This window comes from Lepus europaeus, chromosome 6 (genome assembly GCF_033115175.1).
Source record: "Lepus europaeus isolate LE1 chromosome 6, mLepTim1.pri, whole genome shotgun sequence".
In the NCBI taxonomy this organism is placed as follows: domain Eukaryota; kingdom Metazoa; phylum Chordata; class Mammalia; order Lagomorpha; family Leporidae; genus Lepus; species Lepus europaeus.
Genome location: NC_084832.1, coordinates 114,723,868 through 114,742,245, shown reverse-complemented (window position 1 = coordinate 114,742,245; position 18,378 = coordinate 114,723,868). Strand labels below are relative to the sequence as shown.

Below are 18,378 nucleotides of genomic sequence, written 5' to 3'. Positions count from 1 at the left end.
AAGGAAGAGTGGGGGACCCACATCATAGTTTACAAATATCATTTCCCAATGAATTGTTTTTAAAAAATTCATTTGAAAGGCAGAGTTACAGAGAGGCAGAGAGAGAGGGAGTCTTCAATCCACTGGTTCACTCCTCAAATGCCACAACGGCCTGGGCTGGGCCAGGCCGAAGCCAAGAGCCAAGAGCTTCATCCAGTTCTGGCACGTGGGTGCAGGGGCCCAAGGTCTTGGGCCATCTTCCACTGCTTTCCCAGGTGCATTAGCAGAGAGCTGGATCAGAAAAGGAGCAGTCAGGACTCAAACCGGCGCCCATATGGGATGCTGATGCTGCAGGCAGTGGCTTTATCGGCTACATCACAGCACTAGCACCAAAAATCTTGTTTTGACTAGGGTTCCCCTTGTCCCACCCCCAAGATGTAGCAGTATGCAAATCACAAAAAAAAGCACCTAAAATTCAAAACACTTCTAGTCCCAAGCATCTTAGATACTCTGCATTAATTTACAAGTTAACATCTTGCACACCTTCATGATCCACTGAAAAGGATACTTCTACGATACGCTTCACACGCAGTTATATTGTGCTATCTTAGTAAGGATAAAGGGAGAATCAGTTAGGATTTGGAGAGGCAAGGGAAAACACCACAGTTGCATTAGAAAGTAAACCCTTCTTCTGTCTCTGGCTAAGATCATGTGTAGAAACTGGAGGTGTCAGTATGGAGTTAAAATTCCTGAAACACATGTAACCAAGTTTCCTTGCTCTACCAGCAAAAAAGGACCCAGGATCAGTGCTATCCCCAGAACCATGAGTGTGCCTAGTTCCCTGACCTATGGTTTCTAAATACCACTGTTCCTAAAAGGAATCAAGCTCCCTGCAGAAACTGCCAATTCCAGGACTGAGGTGAGGAGGATAGGGGTCCGAGATGTCTTCTTTGGCTAGGAAAGGAAGCACTCAAGAAGAAATATTGTGGAGGGCTTTTCAAAAGGACAGGACTAGATGTGATGCAGGCTCCCCCAAAGCAAATCTCAGGCAACTTAGTATCAATATAAATAAGCATAATGTGGCAGTGGCCTTTGCCTTTTCTTTTTTCTTTTCTTTTCTTTTATTGCTTTTGCCTTTTAATTAAACTTGTTTCTGGAAGGATTCAAAGTTTGTAGGCGCCTTCCCAAGGTCAGAAGAGAAAGGGAGGCATCTGCTCTGGGAATGAAATGTGGTTGTTATCTGCTTGCCTATGAATGTTTCAACTGTAGTTACTATCTGCTTCTATGTAAACATTTCAGGTTCTGCTTGTCAGTATGGAGCAGTGGTGTTAACCCTTGACAGCTTACAGCTCAGTACATGGGTGGAAAACATCAGTAACTATGTACACATGTGCAGTACCATATCAATTCCTGTGAACACCATGTAAGGACAGAATATCCAATCAAACATATGTATGTAGCCATATAAGGGAGACAAAGAAGCTAAAACCATATATAAGGAAATACTCATTTGTTCCGGGATCAGCCTTTAGGATAACAAATTCCACCTGGGCCTTTTGAGAGCAGTTCCAGGATCCTGGCTTCAGCCTGGCCCAAACCCTAGTCACTGCAGCTATTTGGGTAATGAACCTGCTGATGGAAGACCTCTTTCTGCCTCTGCCTCACCCTCTCTTTAACTCTTTCAAATAAAAATGAGTGTTTTAAAAGGGGGGTGGGGAAGAAAACACTACTTTTCTGGCTTGGGCAAGAATTATCAAATGCTGCCAAACCAGGGGAGATCGGTGGATGTACGATAAGGAGAAAATGCGTGAATCATCTGAAACTACCTTCCACAGATCGCCTGTGCGCTGAAGACTCAGAGCACACACTTTGGTCCTGATCAAACTGCCACCACTTATGAGAGCCTCACCACAGACGTGATGCCCTTCCCAAGGACACGTGATACTTGGGGCATTTTGATGGAAGACACATGACGTCAAGCCAGCTGTCAGAAAACAGCAGAAACAAACTGGACAAAAGTCTACCTATGGAGACCGCATCTTCACACCTGCAGGCAGAGACCTTATTTCCGCTCTCTCCCTCCCACCACCACCAGAGTCTCTGATAATTGGAAGAGTAACTGCTGGTTGAATGAATGCCCCCTGCCTAGACTCCAAGACGTCAGATCCCAGTGTCTATTCATCTGTCTCCCCCGAGTCCCATGGACAGTGAAGACACTAAGTAAAGTGCTTTCAAGAATGAATTTCTAGGCCGGCGCCGTGGCTCAGTAGGCTAATCCTCCGCCTTGCGGTGCCGGCACACCGGGTTCTAGTCCCGGTCGGGGCACCGATCCTGTCCCGGTTGCCCCTCTTCCAGGCCAGCTCTCTGCTGTGGCCAGGGAGTGCAGTGGAGGATGGCCCCAGTCCTTGGGCCCTGTACCCCATGGGAGACCAGGAGAAGCACCTGGCTCCTGCCATCGGAACAGCGCGGTGGGCCGGCCGCAGCGCGCCTACCGCGGCGGCCATTGGAGGGTGAACCAACGGCAAAAAGGAAGACCTTTCTGTCTCCCTCTACTGTCCACTCTGCCTGTCAAAAAATTAAAAAAGTAAAAAAAAAATGAATTTCTAAACTAGGCCAACAGAAGTCATTCATAACTTATGTAATGTTCTACACTTTCACCTCAACCAAATTTTAAGTAAATGTTTTTCAAGTTTTTATAAAACCAGAAAATGAGAAACTTTAATCACTCAACAAATACTTAAAAAGTGATCGTGAAGTCTTCTTTTTTCAAGATATTCTATTAAAAATCAAAATAACTTGAAATAACAAAATTGATGGATACTGTAGTCAGAACCCAACTTTATTGTTTCAACCAATTTTTATTTACAGAATATAAATCTCTTCAAAAAGATACATTCCTTCATTTAATCAATGGTAAAAAGCCTTATTAAACAGAAACAAAGCCTAAACATCATCACTTATATTTAAACAGAAATACAGATCATTAAAGTGTATGAACATAGAACACAAAATGTAGTTTTTACTTAATCAGTGACATGAATGAGGCTGTTTTTAAGTTTCTTCACTGACAACCCCATTTTAACCATTGAACAAATTGTACTTAAATTAACAGTAGTAAAAATGTAAAAATTCAAATTTAAACATGAAAATATGGGACAACAACAAAAAAAGAACAGGAAGTATCTTCATTACCAAACAGATTAACAAATTCGCAGACACTCAGATACTTTCTGAGGCATATCAGAATACCTACGTCAAAGGTTGCATTCATCTGAGAGGTATCAATACATGTTCAGTGCTGAGACTATCTGTAGCACTTACAGTATATACAAAGCAGCATTAGACTACTATGGTTCACATTTGAGAAACACAGATTTCAGCTTTATGCTACAACTTGCCAATTTAACATTACAGCTAACGCAGTGACAATTACTCATATTTTTTTCTTCTGAAACTCAATAAGCAAATTATCATTTAAGCACACGGAATAATGCCATGTCTTCTTCCTTATAATCGTAAAGTTTAAAATCCAAACACTTTATATCATGGAAACTTTACCTAGCTGTACAAGGGCTCCTAAATACAGTACAGTCATAAAGTTTCTTTTTTTTTTTTTTTTTTGTAGATTTCATTAATGTATAGTTATTTCAGTACAGATAAATGCAGGGCACTACTCCAGATGATTGGGCAACAAAGCTGTCAGTGTGTCACTACCTGTATTTAAGCAGGAGCACACTACCACCTCAACCATGGCCAGCAAATGCCCTCGCGTGTCCTCACGGCTTCTGGGGCCCCTTCCCACGTCACAGGAGCTGGTTTAATGGATACCATCAGGTCTCAACTTATCTCTGAAAGTTCCTTTATTAAAAATTTTGAAATTTAACTAACAGAATATCTACGGTCTCAATAAGCTAGGTTTTTTTTTTCTTACTCTAACTAGTTCAAATACAATATGTAATGTTTTAAACTTTATAAACACCTTATTAAAATGATCAAAGGTATCTAAAATACCATTAGTGGGTAAAACATTAACAAAAAAAAAAAAAAAACCCGACACTATGAGTATTTTTGAGAGTATTTTTTCCTTAACTAGAAAAGCTGTGGGGTTCATAATGAGCACAGGTATAATGACACTTTACCCTGCTGTTCTACAACATCAGTAATAAGAATAAATGCATGAAGCACAGAAAAGCGCAGGACTTCAGGAGAAAACCTAGTGAACACTTGAATTTTGGGTGCCTCAAACACAAAAGGGTTCAGAGTGCTTATAAGCACTATCATTATTTTCATCCTTTAAGTAGTTCAAATCTTTATTTCATTTCTAATTTTATCCAGAAATAAAAACCTAATTCATTCCATAACGTATCTTATCAATTTCAGCTTTCAAGTATTCAAGTAATGCAAACCCAGGTATTTTCTTTTGTGGCAACAACACACAGACTGAGCTTCAAAGACAGGGAAAAATTCATTTAAAATAACTGGTACTCTTCTGCCCAAAGACGTAAGAACTAACACTTAACACTGTGATCACACAAATGGTATGTAATGAGAAGGAAAAAAAAAAAATGGTCCAATATAATAATGTCTTCTTTTTATAAAGATACAAAAACAGACTGCCTTAATATGTGGCTAGATTCCCAGTAACAGGATATTCTGAAATCTAAGGAACGACAGAAGAAAAACCAGAGTGAATTCAATTTTGAAATAAAGATGAACTTGCTTTACCAAATCCTCTGTGCATAATCACCAGCATTTCCCTCCATGTAACATAACATGAGTTGCTGCCAATAGCAAAACTCTCCTAGCACAGAGCATTAACTTTTTCTACCAGCTGAATGATGACTATTAAAAGCTTTTGTCTTTGTCACTTTGGAATGCAGTAAAGATTGCTCGTTAAAAGCAATTTAAAGCAGGAAATCAAACTGATTGTATTTTCATTTATATTATCAAGTAAGGAATTCAAGGAATGGTACCGCAGTCTTCCGTGTAAAAAGACGCATCTGCCTAGCTGAAAAGTGGAGTTTTAGACTGAGAGTGTCTGGGATGGTTTTCTGTAAGTCTGGAAGTTTCAATAACATATTTATGAATTTAAAATAAACCTATTCAGTTCAGCAACAAGGTGGCAACAGCTGTAATTACAAGATTGCTTCTGTCTTTTCTTCTGTAATCCTACAATGAGCAACTTTTAATTTAGAGAAGTCACCTGAGATATGCTTAAATTGAAATAAGAGCTACTATTTGTCTTATCTCTGCTCTATTTCAGACTTAGGTTCACATTGAAATACATGAAATTTCAAGGCTTTTTTGTACATAAAGGTTAACAATCCTGAATGTAGGAAAATGTAATACACTTCAGTTTGCAATCAACAAAATTATATTTTTAGCTTGCAGCGTTATTGCAACTGTATACATTCACTGCCTCCAGGAAGCCAACCTCACATATACGAACAGCCAACTAAAAAATGGAGCAAAGTCTCATTAGGCACTGAAAGGCTAATAAATAAGTACTGACATTAACCAGAGCTGATAAACCCTATTTCCAGTTCCTGTTAACTCACTGTGCAGCCAGAACTGTTGGCTATTTCCAGTCTAAAACCAATGAGCTGGATCTTTTCCTTACAGAACAATTTCTAAAAGAGAGAAGAGAATGCAAAACAATACACAGTCTCATATGCAAGATACAATTCACACTAATTTACAATTTTTATTTACATTATTTTATATACATTCCAGACAGACCTAGTTGAATGAGTTTTGTGCTCATATTGATCTCAGACGATGTGAACAGTATGATTTACTACCACATCTCTTTGATTTCCAGAAAATGGTGACAGCTGTTTGGGTAAGATCATACATGTATGCAAGGGAAAAAAGGGGGGAAATGTGGAATTTTGCTTGTTAAAGCATCCAGGCCACTATGGTCTATTGACTAACATTGAAAAACATGAATGCCACTTTTAACAATCATTTTCATATTTACAAAAGGAGTTACTACCAGCTGAGTGGTTACATAAGGCATTCAAGTTCCTTAGCTTAACATGAAAAGGCAACTGACATCTCAGCAAGCCACAGGACACATTTTAGAGATGACTTGAGAGTGCTGTTCAGATTTACCCTCCTTTAGAGTCCCTTACATGGTCAAAATAAAGGGAAATAATTTTGAACCCTACCGCTAGCCTGCACCAAGATCCCAAAAACCTGTCCATAAAGTAAAAGCATCACAACCCAAAATCTAGCCAAAGAGTGGGAGCAACAGCTTAAATATCTGCATTTGTACCCAAGATCCAATGTATATTCCCAGGGCTAATGGGAGAGCCTTTGTTCCCAGTTACATTCACTTCAAAGTGAACCACTCTGAAACATAGTATCACAGCTACTAACTATACATAGTCTACGACCAATGGCTCAGTGAATCTCTACTCAAAATAGTTTGAAGAATATGGATTAAGGTAGAAAAATCTCTTTCCCACAGTTCTACAAGATATATGCTGTTTCATTTTAAGACAGAAAAAAAAAAAGCATGAGTATTACATATTCCTCATTCTGTAACATTTTAACCAAAGATGAAAATCCTACCAAAAACAACTTTTCAAGTTCACTACATTATAAAAAGCTATCAATTATTTAATTGGTTCCACTCATTTAATCTACCAGGCAAAATTCTATTGATCTTAAGTGTAATGAAGTTTACAAAAACAAAAATGAACATTTACAAAATTGGGGAGGTAGAAACCAAATCTTGGTCTAACACTGGTATAGATACAAAGTTGTTTTTTGTTGTTTTTTTTTTTTAAGATTCTGTTTATGTAACTAGAAATTTACCATTTTAAATGGCCTGTGTTTCTACTCACTTTATCAGCTTTAAGTATCTTGAGATAATCCAAGTATTTTAAAGCACTCATCTCAGAATGTCATTAGGAATAATACATCAGACTCCCTAGATTTTCCCGAGCATACAGTTTATAGCTGCATATTGTGAATATGCAGATCCATTAAGCCAACTTTGTACATGGGCACTTATGTGACCAAAGTGCAAAGCTCATCAGACTCCGCTTTAAGGAGAGTTCACCATGACTGCTCAACTCCACAAAGCAGTCTTCAAAACCTGAATTCTATTTATTCCAAAGATCTCACTTCCTTTCATGTAATAACTGCCTCCCTCTTAATCTCTAAACAAAATTAAAAACGCACCTAAACAAAACAGAAATCCTCCTAACATGAGTATTTCTGCTTAATTCACATTTTGTTATTTGTCAGACTTTAAGTGTACAAGATCCATGTGCTAAATGTTTCTTATCAGTTCTTCTAAACACCTCAACATCACTCTGAACTTACATGTATCAAGTAATCATTTGCTATCACTCTAAAAACATGGAACCAAACTAAAACATAAAACCAAAATATAAGGAATGATGTATTTAGGTTTAAAAAAAATCTAAATGAAGTTTACTTGTTTCCAGGTAGGATGGACTTTGTACATATGTTTCAAAAATTAACAATACTAGTTATTATTTAAAAAACAAAAGCAGAGCATCTCAATTAAGAAAACAAAATTTTCAGTTAGCAACAATTTGACAAAGCAAATTTTAAGAACTGAAACTAGTAACTTAAATGATCATATTTAGCATTTGAAAACATTATTTAATACAGATTTTGGTAACATTAAATCATTATACTTATTCCAGGATTATATGGTAAATACTTCTATTTATACTGTAGACTACATAAAGAGATGGGAATTAATGCTAAGTTACATTTCCCTAAAAAGAAATGCTTTCTAATATTCAGTTCAAAAAGATGTACCACCAACAGAATATATTTTACCCACCTAAACACATGTTTTTATATGAACATTCTAGGTTATCTCTACCAGTACATGACTGCCATTCTAAGAGTAAATGATTCCTTTTACTTACAGTACATCAGGAGTAAAAGGTTACACTGAACAACAAGAATGCCTATGAGAATTAGCCTTATTAAAGCAAAACTTCAAAAAATTTAAACTAGAACATTTTCATTGCTTACTCTCAACAAACAGATGAAACAGTGAAAGCAGTCACAGAATCTTGTTGAATTTATAATAAATAATTCACATATAACATGGATTAAGTTATGAAAAAAAGGCTTGAAACGGACATCTTTATACCTTTTGCACATTTAACAAATTTCTAATCCACCACATTCCAATAGCAGTAGATATATTTCTTGACATCATTCAGTCTATTTAAAAAATAGATTGGTTGTTTAGAGGCATAATTTTTAAAGCAAGATAACCAAATTAAGTAACAGAATTTTAACAAATATTGGCTTTTTTGGAATTTCTTAGGAAAAGATTCACAAGCATTGCTCAGCTACTTGAGAATAATTAAATCTCTTCTTTACTCAGGCACTTTTAATGCAGTAACCTCAGGCTTCATTTTAAAGTACTGGTTAAAACGAACAATTGCATACCTAGTGAGAAAAGAAAATAATAGCAAAATTAGTCAAAGCTGAAAAACGTAATCCTTCATGCCCATTCACCCTTCTAAGCTGCTTTTCTGAGTTCGAGCTGTTCAAAGGATCTATGTTTGATTTATTACATCACCTACTGGATACTTTTCTAATAGTGAGAACACTTAGAGCGTATCTCTTCACGGACGAACTGCTTAATATATACCATCTTTACTAATATTTGACTGAAAACAATAAATAATAGCTATGTTACCTGTGAGCTCTAAATGTTAATCCAAACAAAGTAGAGGAAAGTGTAAATAAAATTAAACTTACCCAAGAAAATCAAACTCGATAGTGGAATATTTGGCTTGAATCAAAGCCCACAAACCCCAAAAGAAATGGGAAGCCTTAAAAGGAAGAAAAATCAAGAATTACAATAATGCATTTCTCCAAAAAACAAGTGTCAGAGCGTTGATTCTATCCCCTTGCTGCTCATTTAAGACATATTTATTTATCTGAAAGGCAGAGTTACAGAGTCAGAGAAAGAGACATCTTCCATCAGCTGGTTCACTCCCCATACGGCCACCATGGGTGTGGCTGGGCCAGTCAGGAGCCTGGAATTGGATCCAGACCTCCCACACAGGTGGCAGGGGCCCAAGCACGTGTGCCACCTTCTGCTGCTCTCCTAGGCACATTAGCAGGGAGCTGGACTGGAAGCAGCAGCAGCTTAACAAGTAACACTGATGTGATGTGTACAATTACTAGACTTCACCTATGTCCGCACCAGAAGAATTTCAGGTACATTAGAATTACTTTAAAAACAGTGTGCATGTTTGGCCTAGCAGTTACGATGCCAGCATCCTATAGCGCAGTACCTGGGTTTGATACGAGTTCCAGCTTCTTGCCAATGCAAACCCTGTGAGCAGTGATGGTTGAAGGGTTAGGTCTCAGGCACGCACATGGAGACATGGATTGAGTTCTCCGCTCCATGCTTCGGCCTAGCCCAGTTCTGGCCTTATAGTCATTTGGAAAGCAGACCAGTAGATGAACTTCTCTCTCTCTCTCTTTCTGCTTCTTAAATTAAATATTTAAATATTTCTTAAAAATCTGAGTGACTGTCTAGCCTAGGAGCTGCCATGGCTTGAGACACCCACACTCCATATCAGAGTGCTTAAATTCAAGTCTCAGCTCTAATCCAATTCTAGCTTCCTGCTAGTGCACAACGAGGGAGGCAGCAGGCATTCGTTCAAGTAACTGGGTCCCTTCACCCCATGGGAGGCCCGGACTGGGTTCCTGGCTCCCAGCTACGGGTCTGGCTCAGCCTTGGCCACTGCAGGTCGTTTGGAAAGTAAATTAGCAAACAGGAGCTCTGTCTCTCTCTCTCAAATAAATCAGCTTTTTAAAAGTCCAATTCCCCTAACCTGTATAAAGCAGAGTTCAGCATCAGCAGGATGCTGATGGAGGTTGTTGTGAATGTTTTTAATGGCTATATTTGTTAACAGGCTTTCCTATAACACATTTTCAAAGGTCTTCCGCTAAGTGACAGAAAACTATAAACAAAAAAGAACCTCCAAATCTCAGAAACAAAAAATATATTTAAATGTAAAGAGTTCCCTACAGTGACAAACATCTGAAAATAATTTTAGTGGATCAATTCTGCACAATAAACTACAGTATAAAATAACAAATTATTTATCTCAGAGAAAAATAGATCTCAGGACATAAAGGGGAATTACTGTGAAATTACAACTGTAAAACAAATGTGTATGGTTTACAGTCTATTTTCAGTTAAATATGCTATGTTAGTACTAATAGGATTTCATTTCCCAAGAGATACTCCATCTATGCTAATTAGAAATATTCTAGAGAAAAAGTCAAAGCTTTTGTTTCAGCTAAATTCACTTTAGTAATAAATGGCCTCTAAGAAAAAATTAATCAACAGCAACAACCTCAGTATTCAAAATAAAATCTTATTTGCTAGGTCAAACAGCACAGTGTACCAGAAAGAATTCTTAATTTAAACTACAACGTGTAGAGATGCAATTACAGGCTCCATCACTAACTTCCTTTGCAACTTTTAGCAACAGAGATTCTTAGTGTCAGACCCACTATTTTTTAAAAAAAGATTTATTTATGTATTTGAAAGGCAGAATTACAGAGAGGCAGAAGCAGAGGCAGAGAGAGAGGGAAAGGTCTTCCATCTGCTGATTTACTCCCTAAATGACCACAACTGCCAGAGCTGTGCCAATCCAAATCCAGGAGCCTGGAACTTTCTCCAGGTCTCCCATGTGGGTGCAGGAACCCAAGGACTTAGGCCATCTTCCTCTCCTTTCCAAGGCACATTAGGAGGGAGCTGGATCAGAAGTGGAGCAGCTAGGACTCGAACTGGTGCCCATATGGGATGCTGGCACTGCAGGCGGCAGGCAGCTTTACCTGCTACCCGCTATGCAACAGTGCCAGCCCCCAAGCTATTTTCTTTTTCTTTCTTTCTTTTCTTTTTTTTTTTTTTTTTTTTGACAGGCAGAGTTAGACAGTGAGAGAGAGAGAGAAAGGTCTTCCTTCCGTTGGTTCACCCCCCAAATGGCTGCGACGGCTGGCGCTGCGCTGATCCGAAGCCAGGAGCCAGGCTTCCTCCTGGTCTCCCATGCGGGTGCAGGGCCCAAGCACTTGGGCCATCCTCCACTGCCTTCCCGGGCCACAGCAGAGAGCTGGACTGGAAGAGGAGCAACCGGGACAGAACTGGCACTCTAACCAGGACCAGAACCCGGGGTGCCGGCGCTGCAGGTGGAGGATTAGCCTAGTGAGCCAGGGCGCCGGCCAGGCTATTATTTTTAAAAAAGAAATAATGCCGCCAACATTGTGACACAGTAGATTGAGCCACTGTCCATGACGGAGGCATCCCATACGAATGCCAGTTTGAGTTCAATCTACTCCACTTCTGATCCACCTCACTGAAAAAGCAGATGCCCAAATGTTTGGGCCCCTGCCACCTGAAATGGGAGGTTCCTGGCACCTGGCTTCAGCTGGCCCAGCCCAGGCTGTTGCAGCCATTTGGGGGAATCTAATCAGTGTATGGGAGATCTCTTTTACTCTGTCTCTCCCTTCTCTCTGTAACTCTACCTTCCAAATAAATAAATCTTTAAAAAAGAGAGAGGAATAATATTAGACATTCTATTTTCCATATAGAATTGTTGAAGATTACTTTTTCAAAGATCTCTATTTTAAAAGTACAACCATGGGGCCAGTGCTGTGGCGTGGTGGGTAAATCCATTGTCTGCAACACCTATATGGTTGCTGGTTTGAGTTCTGCTGCTCCACTTCTAATCCAGCTCCCTGCTAATGGTCTGGGAAGGCAGTGGACGATGGCATAAGTGCTTGAGCCCCTGCACCCATGTGGGAAGACCTGGAAGAATCTCCTGGCTCCTGGCTTCAGATCCGCCTGTCACGGCCATTTTGGGAGTGAACCAGCAGGTGGAAGATCTGTCTATCTGTCTCTCTCTCTCTCTCTGTAATGCTGCCTTTCAAATAAATAAAATTAACCTTAAAAAAAAGTACAACCATAATTTGATTATCTTACTCAAATACCACCACTAATGGGTTATACACTTTTCAAAAACACATGTAGAAAAGTATAAACAAGATAGTAGCAAAGGGTAAACAGATAAAGCACACACATCTGAAACATGACAATTCTAAAAAAAATCCAACTCTGGAGTATGTCTTTGAGCAACTCCGTGCCTTTGTTTCTTCATCTATAAACTAAAGCTAATACTAATATCTATACGTGGTATGCAAGAAAAATGTAACAGAATATTACTTATTGTTATTTTGAAATGACAGATTTTCAAAAAAGGTCCCTCTAAGGCAGTATCTTAAAATCGAGAAAGGAATTACCGAAATCCAAATCTGTAATTCTTAAAGCAGTACATGAGCTCAATGGGAGGTTTCTGAGGCTCTAGGCTATTTTCCTAATAGTAATGTTACTTGTCAAGTCAACCTTACATACAAATATCTATCAAGAAGCCATAAAAACTATGAATTTTATTGACTATCTCCCTCAGAGTATATGTTGTTCTATTACTCAGTAGGACAAAATAGGAAATACACATAAAGCATGTCTTCTGTGTACACAAAGTACAATGGTTGTCTGAGAAAAAGCACGTAAATTTATTTGGGGTTGAATCTGCATTATTTATAATGGAATATCATTTTTACTTGAAAAAATAACTGGTATATGAACTAGTTTTCAGATTTAGGTATTTGGCTCCTGGCTTTCAGCCTGGCGCAGCCCCAGCTGTTGCAGCCACTTGCAGAGTGAACCAGGAGATGGAAGATCTTTCTGTCTCTCTGCCTCTCCCTCTCCCTCTGTAATTCTGACTTTGAAGAAAAAAAAAAACTTAAAAACATTTTTTTAATAAATTTTTTAATTTACTTAATTTGAAAGATAGAGAGAAAATAAGAGAGAGATCTCCCATCTTCACTTCACTCCCCAAATGTCCACAACATCCAGAGCTGGGCCAGGCCAAAACCAGCTCAGTCTAGGTCTCCCAGTTCTGCATCAGGGACCCAAGTACTCGAACTATCACCTGCGGACTACCAAAGTGCACATTAGCAGAAAGCTAGAGTTAGGAGCAGGATCAATACTCACACCAGGCATGCTGAAATGGGATGTAGGCATCCCACCTACTGCACCAAATGCACACCATTTTTATGTAAGTGTGTAAAAAAAAAAGTGAATAGGTTTAGAATACACACTACCACTAATCTTTTAAGAAACTACTACTGGGGCCAGTGCTGTGGCAAAGCAGGTAAAACCACCACCTGCAGTGCCAGCATCCCATATGAGTGCTAATTTGAGTCCTGGCTGCTCCATTTCCCATCCAGCTCTCTGCTATGACCTGGGAGAGCAGTGGAAAATGGTTCAGACTTAGGTCCCTGCACCTGCCTGGGAGACCTGGAGGAAGCTCCAGGCTCCTGGCTTCGGATTGGTGCAGCTCCAGCTGTTGCGGCCATTTGAGAAGTGAACCAGAGGAGGGAAGACCTTTCTCTGTGCCTCAGCCTCTGCAACTCCACCTTTCAAATAAATGAATAGAAAGAAACAAAGAAGGGGGTGGGGAGGGAGAGAGGAAGAGAAAGAGAAAGAAACAAATACTACTTGTTGAGTTTGGCATAGTACCAAAAAAAGATATCCACAATTATCTGAAAAAGCAAATTATTCTTGCAACAACATGTGTGAAACTGTTTACTTTATATAGTTCAACCAGAACAATGTATCAGATGAAATGCAGAGGCAGATAAGAATCCAGCTGTCTTCTACCAAGCTAGACATTAAAGAAATTTGCACAAATATAAAATAATGCCATTTTCCTCACCAAATTGTCTTATGTTTAAGGAATTCCTTTCATTTTAAAAATATTCATTTGTATTAACATGCAATAAATTTATTTTTAAAACACATATCTAATATTTTGAATTTTGTTTTATGCTATAATATTAAATACTGATAACTAACTCATGAAAATGCAAAAGCTCATAAAGGCCTTCAAAGAAATAATAAAAGTATCACAGAGTCCCAGGATCCAACAATTCAAGAACCACTAGTCTAAATTACCTTTGCATATCTTAAGTGCTATAAAATCATCTGTGGATAGCACCCTGTTCTCTTCCACTAAGTTTGTTCAGTGGCGAAACAGATTAAAAAAATCAGGAGTCACTCAGCATTCAAAAGTAACAGCAGCTGTGGCTTCGGCCTAGCTGTTCAGACTCCCACATCGGAGCGTCTGAGTTCAGTACGCAGCTCTGCCTTCCGACTCCAGCCTTCGGCAAAGGCAGACTCTGGGAGGGATGGCTCAGGTGACTGTGTTCCTGCCACTCACTAAGGGACCTGCACTGAGTTTCTCACTCCAGGCTTGGCCTGGCCTAACCCAGCCCGCACATCTGCAGCCATCTGAGGAGTAAGCCAGAAGATAGGCACTTTGTGCCTCATCTGTGTGTGTGTGTGTGTGTGAGGGAGACACACACACACACACACAAACAAGAGCAATTAAAAAAAAAAAACAGAAATAGCATCAACCTAGGTTTTCTGACCATTTCAAGCAGAATTAGGTAACTGTTTATCAATTTTTATTCTTATAGTAATATAAATTAACTAAATTATTCTACACTAGAGAATCATCGCACATAAAACCTCACAAAAATATTATTTTGGTATAGATTGAAAAATGAAAAAATTTATAACAGTATACTTATATATTTATATAGTTATAAAATTTATATAACAGTATACTTATATATTTATATATTCACAAAAGTTATATAACAGGATATTTAAAAATGGATGAAAGCGAAAGGCACTGACTACTTTCAATCCCCAAAAAGGATAAATAAGTACAAATGAAATGACAAATTCTGCGATTTACCTAAATTTTTTCACATTTGAATGGGTATCTAAGCATCTCCTTTAAAGAGCATTTCAACTTCTGGGCTACTCATCTCTGTTGCAAAGAAAAATTGAAAGCTTTGGGGCCAGCACTGTGGAGCAGCGGGTTAACGTCCTGGCCTGAAATGCCGGCATTCCATATGGGCGCCGGTTCTAGTCTCAGATGTTCCTCTTCCCATCCAGCTCTCTGCTATGGCCTGGGAAAGCAGTAGAGGATGGCCCAAGTCCTTGGGCCCCTGCACCCCTATGGGAGACTCATTCAACATATGGTTAATAGCTTCTCCTATCAAATACCCTCCCTGTGAGATCTGGTCACAGAATTCTCTCCCTCTTCAGCACTGTGAACCTAAAGTGGAAATTCTCTATGTACAGCAATTAACTGCATGACTCTTACAATCATAGTTTGTGCATCTCCTTATATCACAAAAGTCAATAAAAGAGAAAACTTTAACATAGGATGGTAAGTACTGTCAGATGCTATGGGAGGATCAAGCAATGAATGCAAGGACTAGAAGGTTTCAATGGATTACAGCAGTTACATCATTAGCGGGAACCCTTGACTAAATCAGTTTTCTGTAGAGGTAAGGGAAAAGCAGATTGCACTATTCTCAAGAGCACTTGAAAGATGACAAAGGAACAAGATTGTGGGTTTGTTTTTATTTCATCCTGCATTCCCAATCACTTATTCATTCAAGCATTTGAGATGTGACAGGCACATACATAATAATTAGAGGGCTCCAGGCTTTGGCCTGGGCCATACGGGAAATGGACCAGCAGATGGAGGATTTGTTTCTCTTTCTCTCTATATATATTTTGTGTTTGTGTGTATGTCTTACTCTGCCTTTCAAATGAATAAATAAAATTTTCAAAAAAATAATATCTATGAACAATTTGGTGATCAAGCTGGAAGTCATTATCTTTTATACAGATACAAATCACAGTATCCAAAAAAGGTATCGTATACCATCAAAGTTTGCAAAGGAATCCAAGTTAGAACTTTAATAGCAAACAACAGGATTATGAACTAAGAATTTAGGAGCTACATGAACTTCATGTGGAAATTAATAAATTCAGTGCCACACACAAATGAGAAATTAAATGGCTACATGGAGAAAATACAAATTATCTTGTTAATACAGAAACTGCCCAAATGGTAGCATTGAGCTGATTCTAAAGATTTAAATGACCTAATAAGAAAACTTTACATTTTCTAATATCATGTTTTGCAAAAAATAAACAGAAAGAGCATATATCCTAGGACCATCTGGAGAGCACACCTTTAACTGATCCAACAGGTCCACTAAAAATAGATAGAAGAGCAGCAGGTAAAGTCGAATTTCTGCACTCTTACTTGAGATGTATTCTGAGTGACTCTAGGGAAATGCTGCTTTTATGACCATGGCAACAATACACTTTGGCTCACCATTCAGGTCTACTTGTAGACAACACAGCAAATAACTCCTCAGGTCAACTGTATTATAACTAATTGTATTAAAACTAAAAAGAAACAGCTAAAATAACTTTCTCCTGGTATTCAATTTAATTGTCTAACACCTTAGCTTGTGAAAGCTCATTCTAGTGCATCATTACTCTCAGAAGATAATTTAAATGAACTATTGTTTTAAAACTAGATGCTTGTACAGTCAAAATAATCATGCATTAAAGCATTAAATCAAAAAAGAAATAGCCGCCTTAAGGAAAAGAAGGCCAAGAAGACAAAACACTAGACAAATCATGAAAACAGAATTCTACTGGTTCTCCCAACCTCCTCATATCATGATAGCATCAAGATGTGATGATTAAATGTATTGGGGAAAACTTCATCTCTTCTATATATTCTTTTTCTAAGATTTATTTATTTGGGGCCAGTACAGTAGTGTAGTGGGTAAAGCCAGTATCTGCAGTACCAGCATCCCATATGGGCGCCATTTCAAGTAGCAGCTATTCCACTTTGGATCCAGATCTCTGCTATGGCCTGGGAAAGCAGTAGAAGATGACCCAAATCCTGGGGCCCCTGCACCCATGTGGGAGACCTGGAAGAAGCTCCTAGCTCCTGGCTTTGAATCAGCTCAGCTCTGGTCATCGTGGCCATTTTGGGAGTAAACCAGCATATGGTAGACCCCCCACTCCCCTCGTAACTATGCCTTTGAAATAAAATAAATCTTAAAAAAATTTATTTAATTAATTTGAAGGGCTGGTTCACTCCCCAAATGGCTGCAACAGCGATGGCTGGGCCAGACTGAAGCCAGGAGGAAAGTGCTTCTTCCAGGTCTCCCACATGGGTTCAGGGGCCCAAGCACATGTGCCATCTTCCACTACTTTCCCAGGCCCATTAGCAGGGAACTGGATTGGAAATGGAGCAGCTAGGACTCAAACCGACACCTAAGTGAGATGCTGGTGTCATGGGGGGCAACTTAAACAGCTACACCACAATGTCGCCATCCTATAAATCTGTTTTTGATTATGTTTTTCCTAATGTAATGTAAAGAGAAAGAACTGATACAAAAAACTGTATCACGCATTAATCCTAACCCCAACTAGAATTTATTCATTAAACAACTAAGTACTGAGCAGCTGTCATTTGGCCAGGCCCTGTTCTAGGGGCTGGGATATTAGTAGTGAATGACACAGAGGTTTTGTCCTCCAAAGCAATACAATGGGATAATAAACTCTAAACTTCCTGTTTCCTCAAATTTTCAACAAAAATTCACAAAACTTAAAATAGGAAACTGTGTTATTATAAGATGATGAAAACTTTTAGAATTTTTCATTACTTATAGACACTTACCAATGCAAACTGATTGACTTGAATGAAGAGTATCTCTACCTCCTTCTCAGTAACTTCATTGCCAAAGCCCTTGAATTCCTTGTAGGCTTCCAGGTAAGAACGCAGCCACTGGCTTTGTAGTTCTCTATCTGGATAGAGACTATAGTCTACATCACTCACACCTTAAAAGAAAAAAACAGGCTGAAGGTTTTAAGAACAACACTCTTCTGCATACCTTAATAATCATTAGCATCAACATTTTTTTTCACAAAATAAACAAAATGCTTCCTTCCAATTCTGACTGCAATACTAGATGTTAAGTAAACAGTATTTATTAAAAAAAGAAACAATTGTTCTATATTCCATCTTAAATTAAGATGAAACAGTGTTGATCACAAAAAGCAACTCTTATTGCTTCTGTTATTTTCTAAAATGTGTACACTGAACCACTTGTATCAGAAGTCCCAAAGCTAAGTTTCAGTAAAAAATGCCGTCAGTTCTTAACATTTGGGGCACTACCTCAAATTACAGCTCTTAACTTTTTAAAATCATGACTCACATTAAGAAATATAGGTTTTATTGAGATTTTGTCCATGTAATATTGTCTCAGAAAACAATAATTCCAACTGTATCTACAAATCTGAAATATTGTTCTTTCCATTCCTTGCCTTGGAAAAAAGAAAGAAACCTATTATCATACAAAGTTCATTGCATGTCCTGAAAGATCTAGAAAATAAAGTTCATACTATTTCACCTAGCA

At 38.5% G+C, this 18,378-nt stretch overlaps 1 protein-coding gene across 1 annotated transcript in view; it reads right to left on the bottom strand.

Annotated features, from left to right (window-relative positions):
- Positions 1 to 2,810: 2,810 nt before the first annotated feature.
- ETNK1 (ethanolamine kinase 1) overlaps positions 2,811 to 18,378 on the bottom strand; it is a 56,970-nt gene continuing 41,402 nt past the window's right edge. Inside the window, exons 6-8 of the mRNA XM_062194936.1 lie at positions 17,640 to 17,800; positions 8,746 to 8,819; positions 2,811 to 8,430 (exon numbers count right to left, since the gene is read on the bottom strand). Of these exons, the coding sequence (XP_062050920.1) occupies positions 8,358 to 8,430; positions 8,746 to 8,819; positions 17,640 to 17,800 (308 nt within the window). The 3' untranslated portion in view covers positions 2,811 to 8,357. The remainder of the gene's footprint in view (positions 8,431 to 8,745; positions 8,820 to 17,639; positions 17,801 to 18,378) is intronic.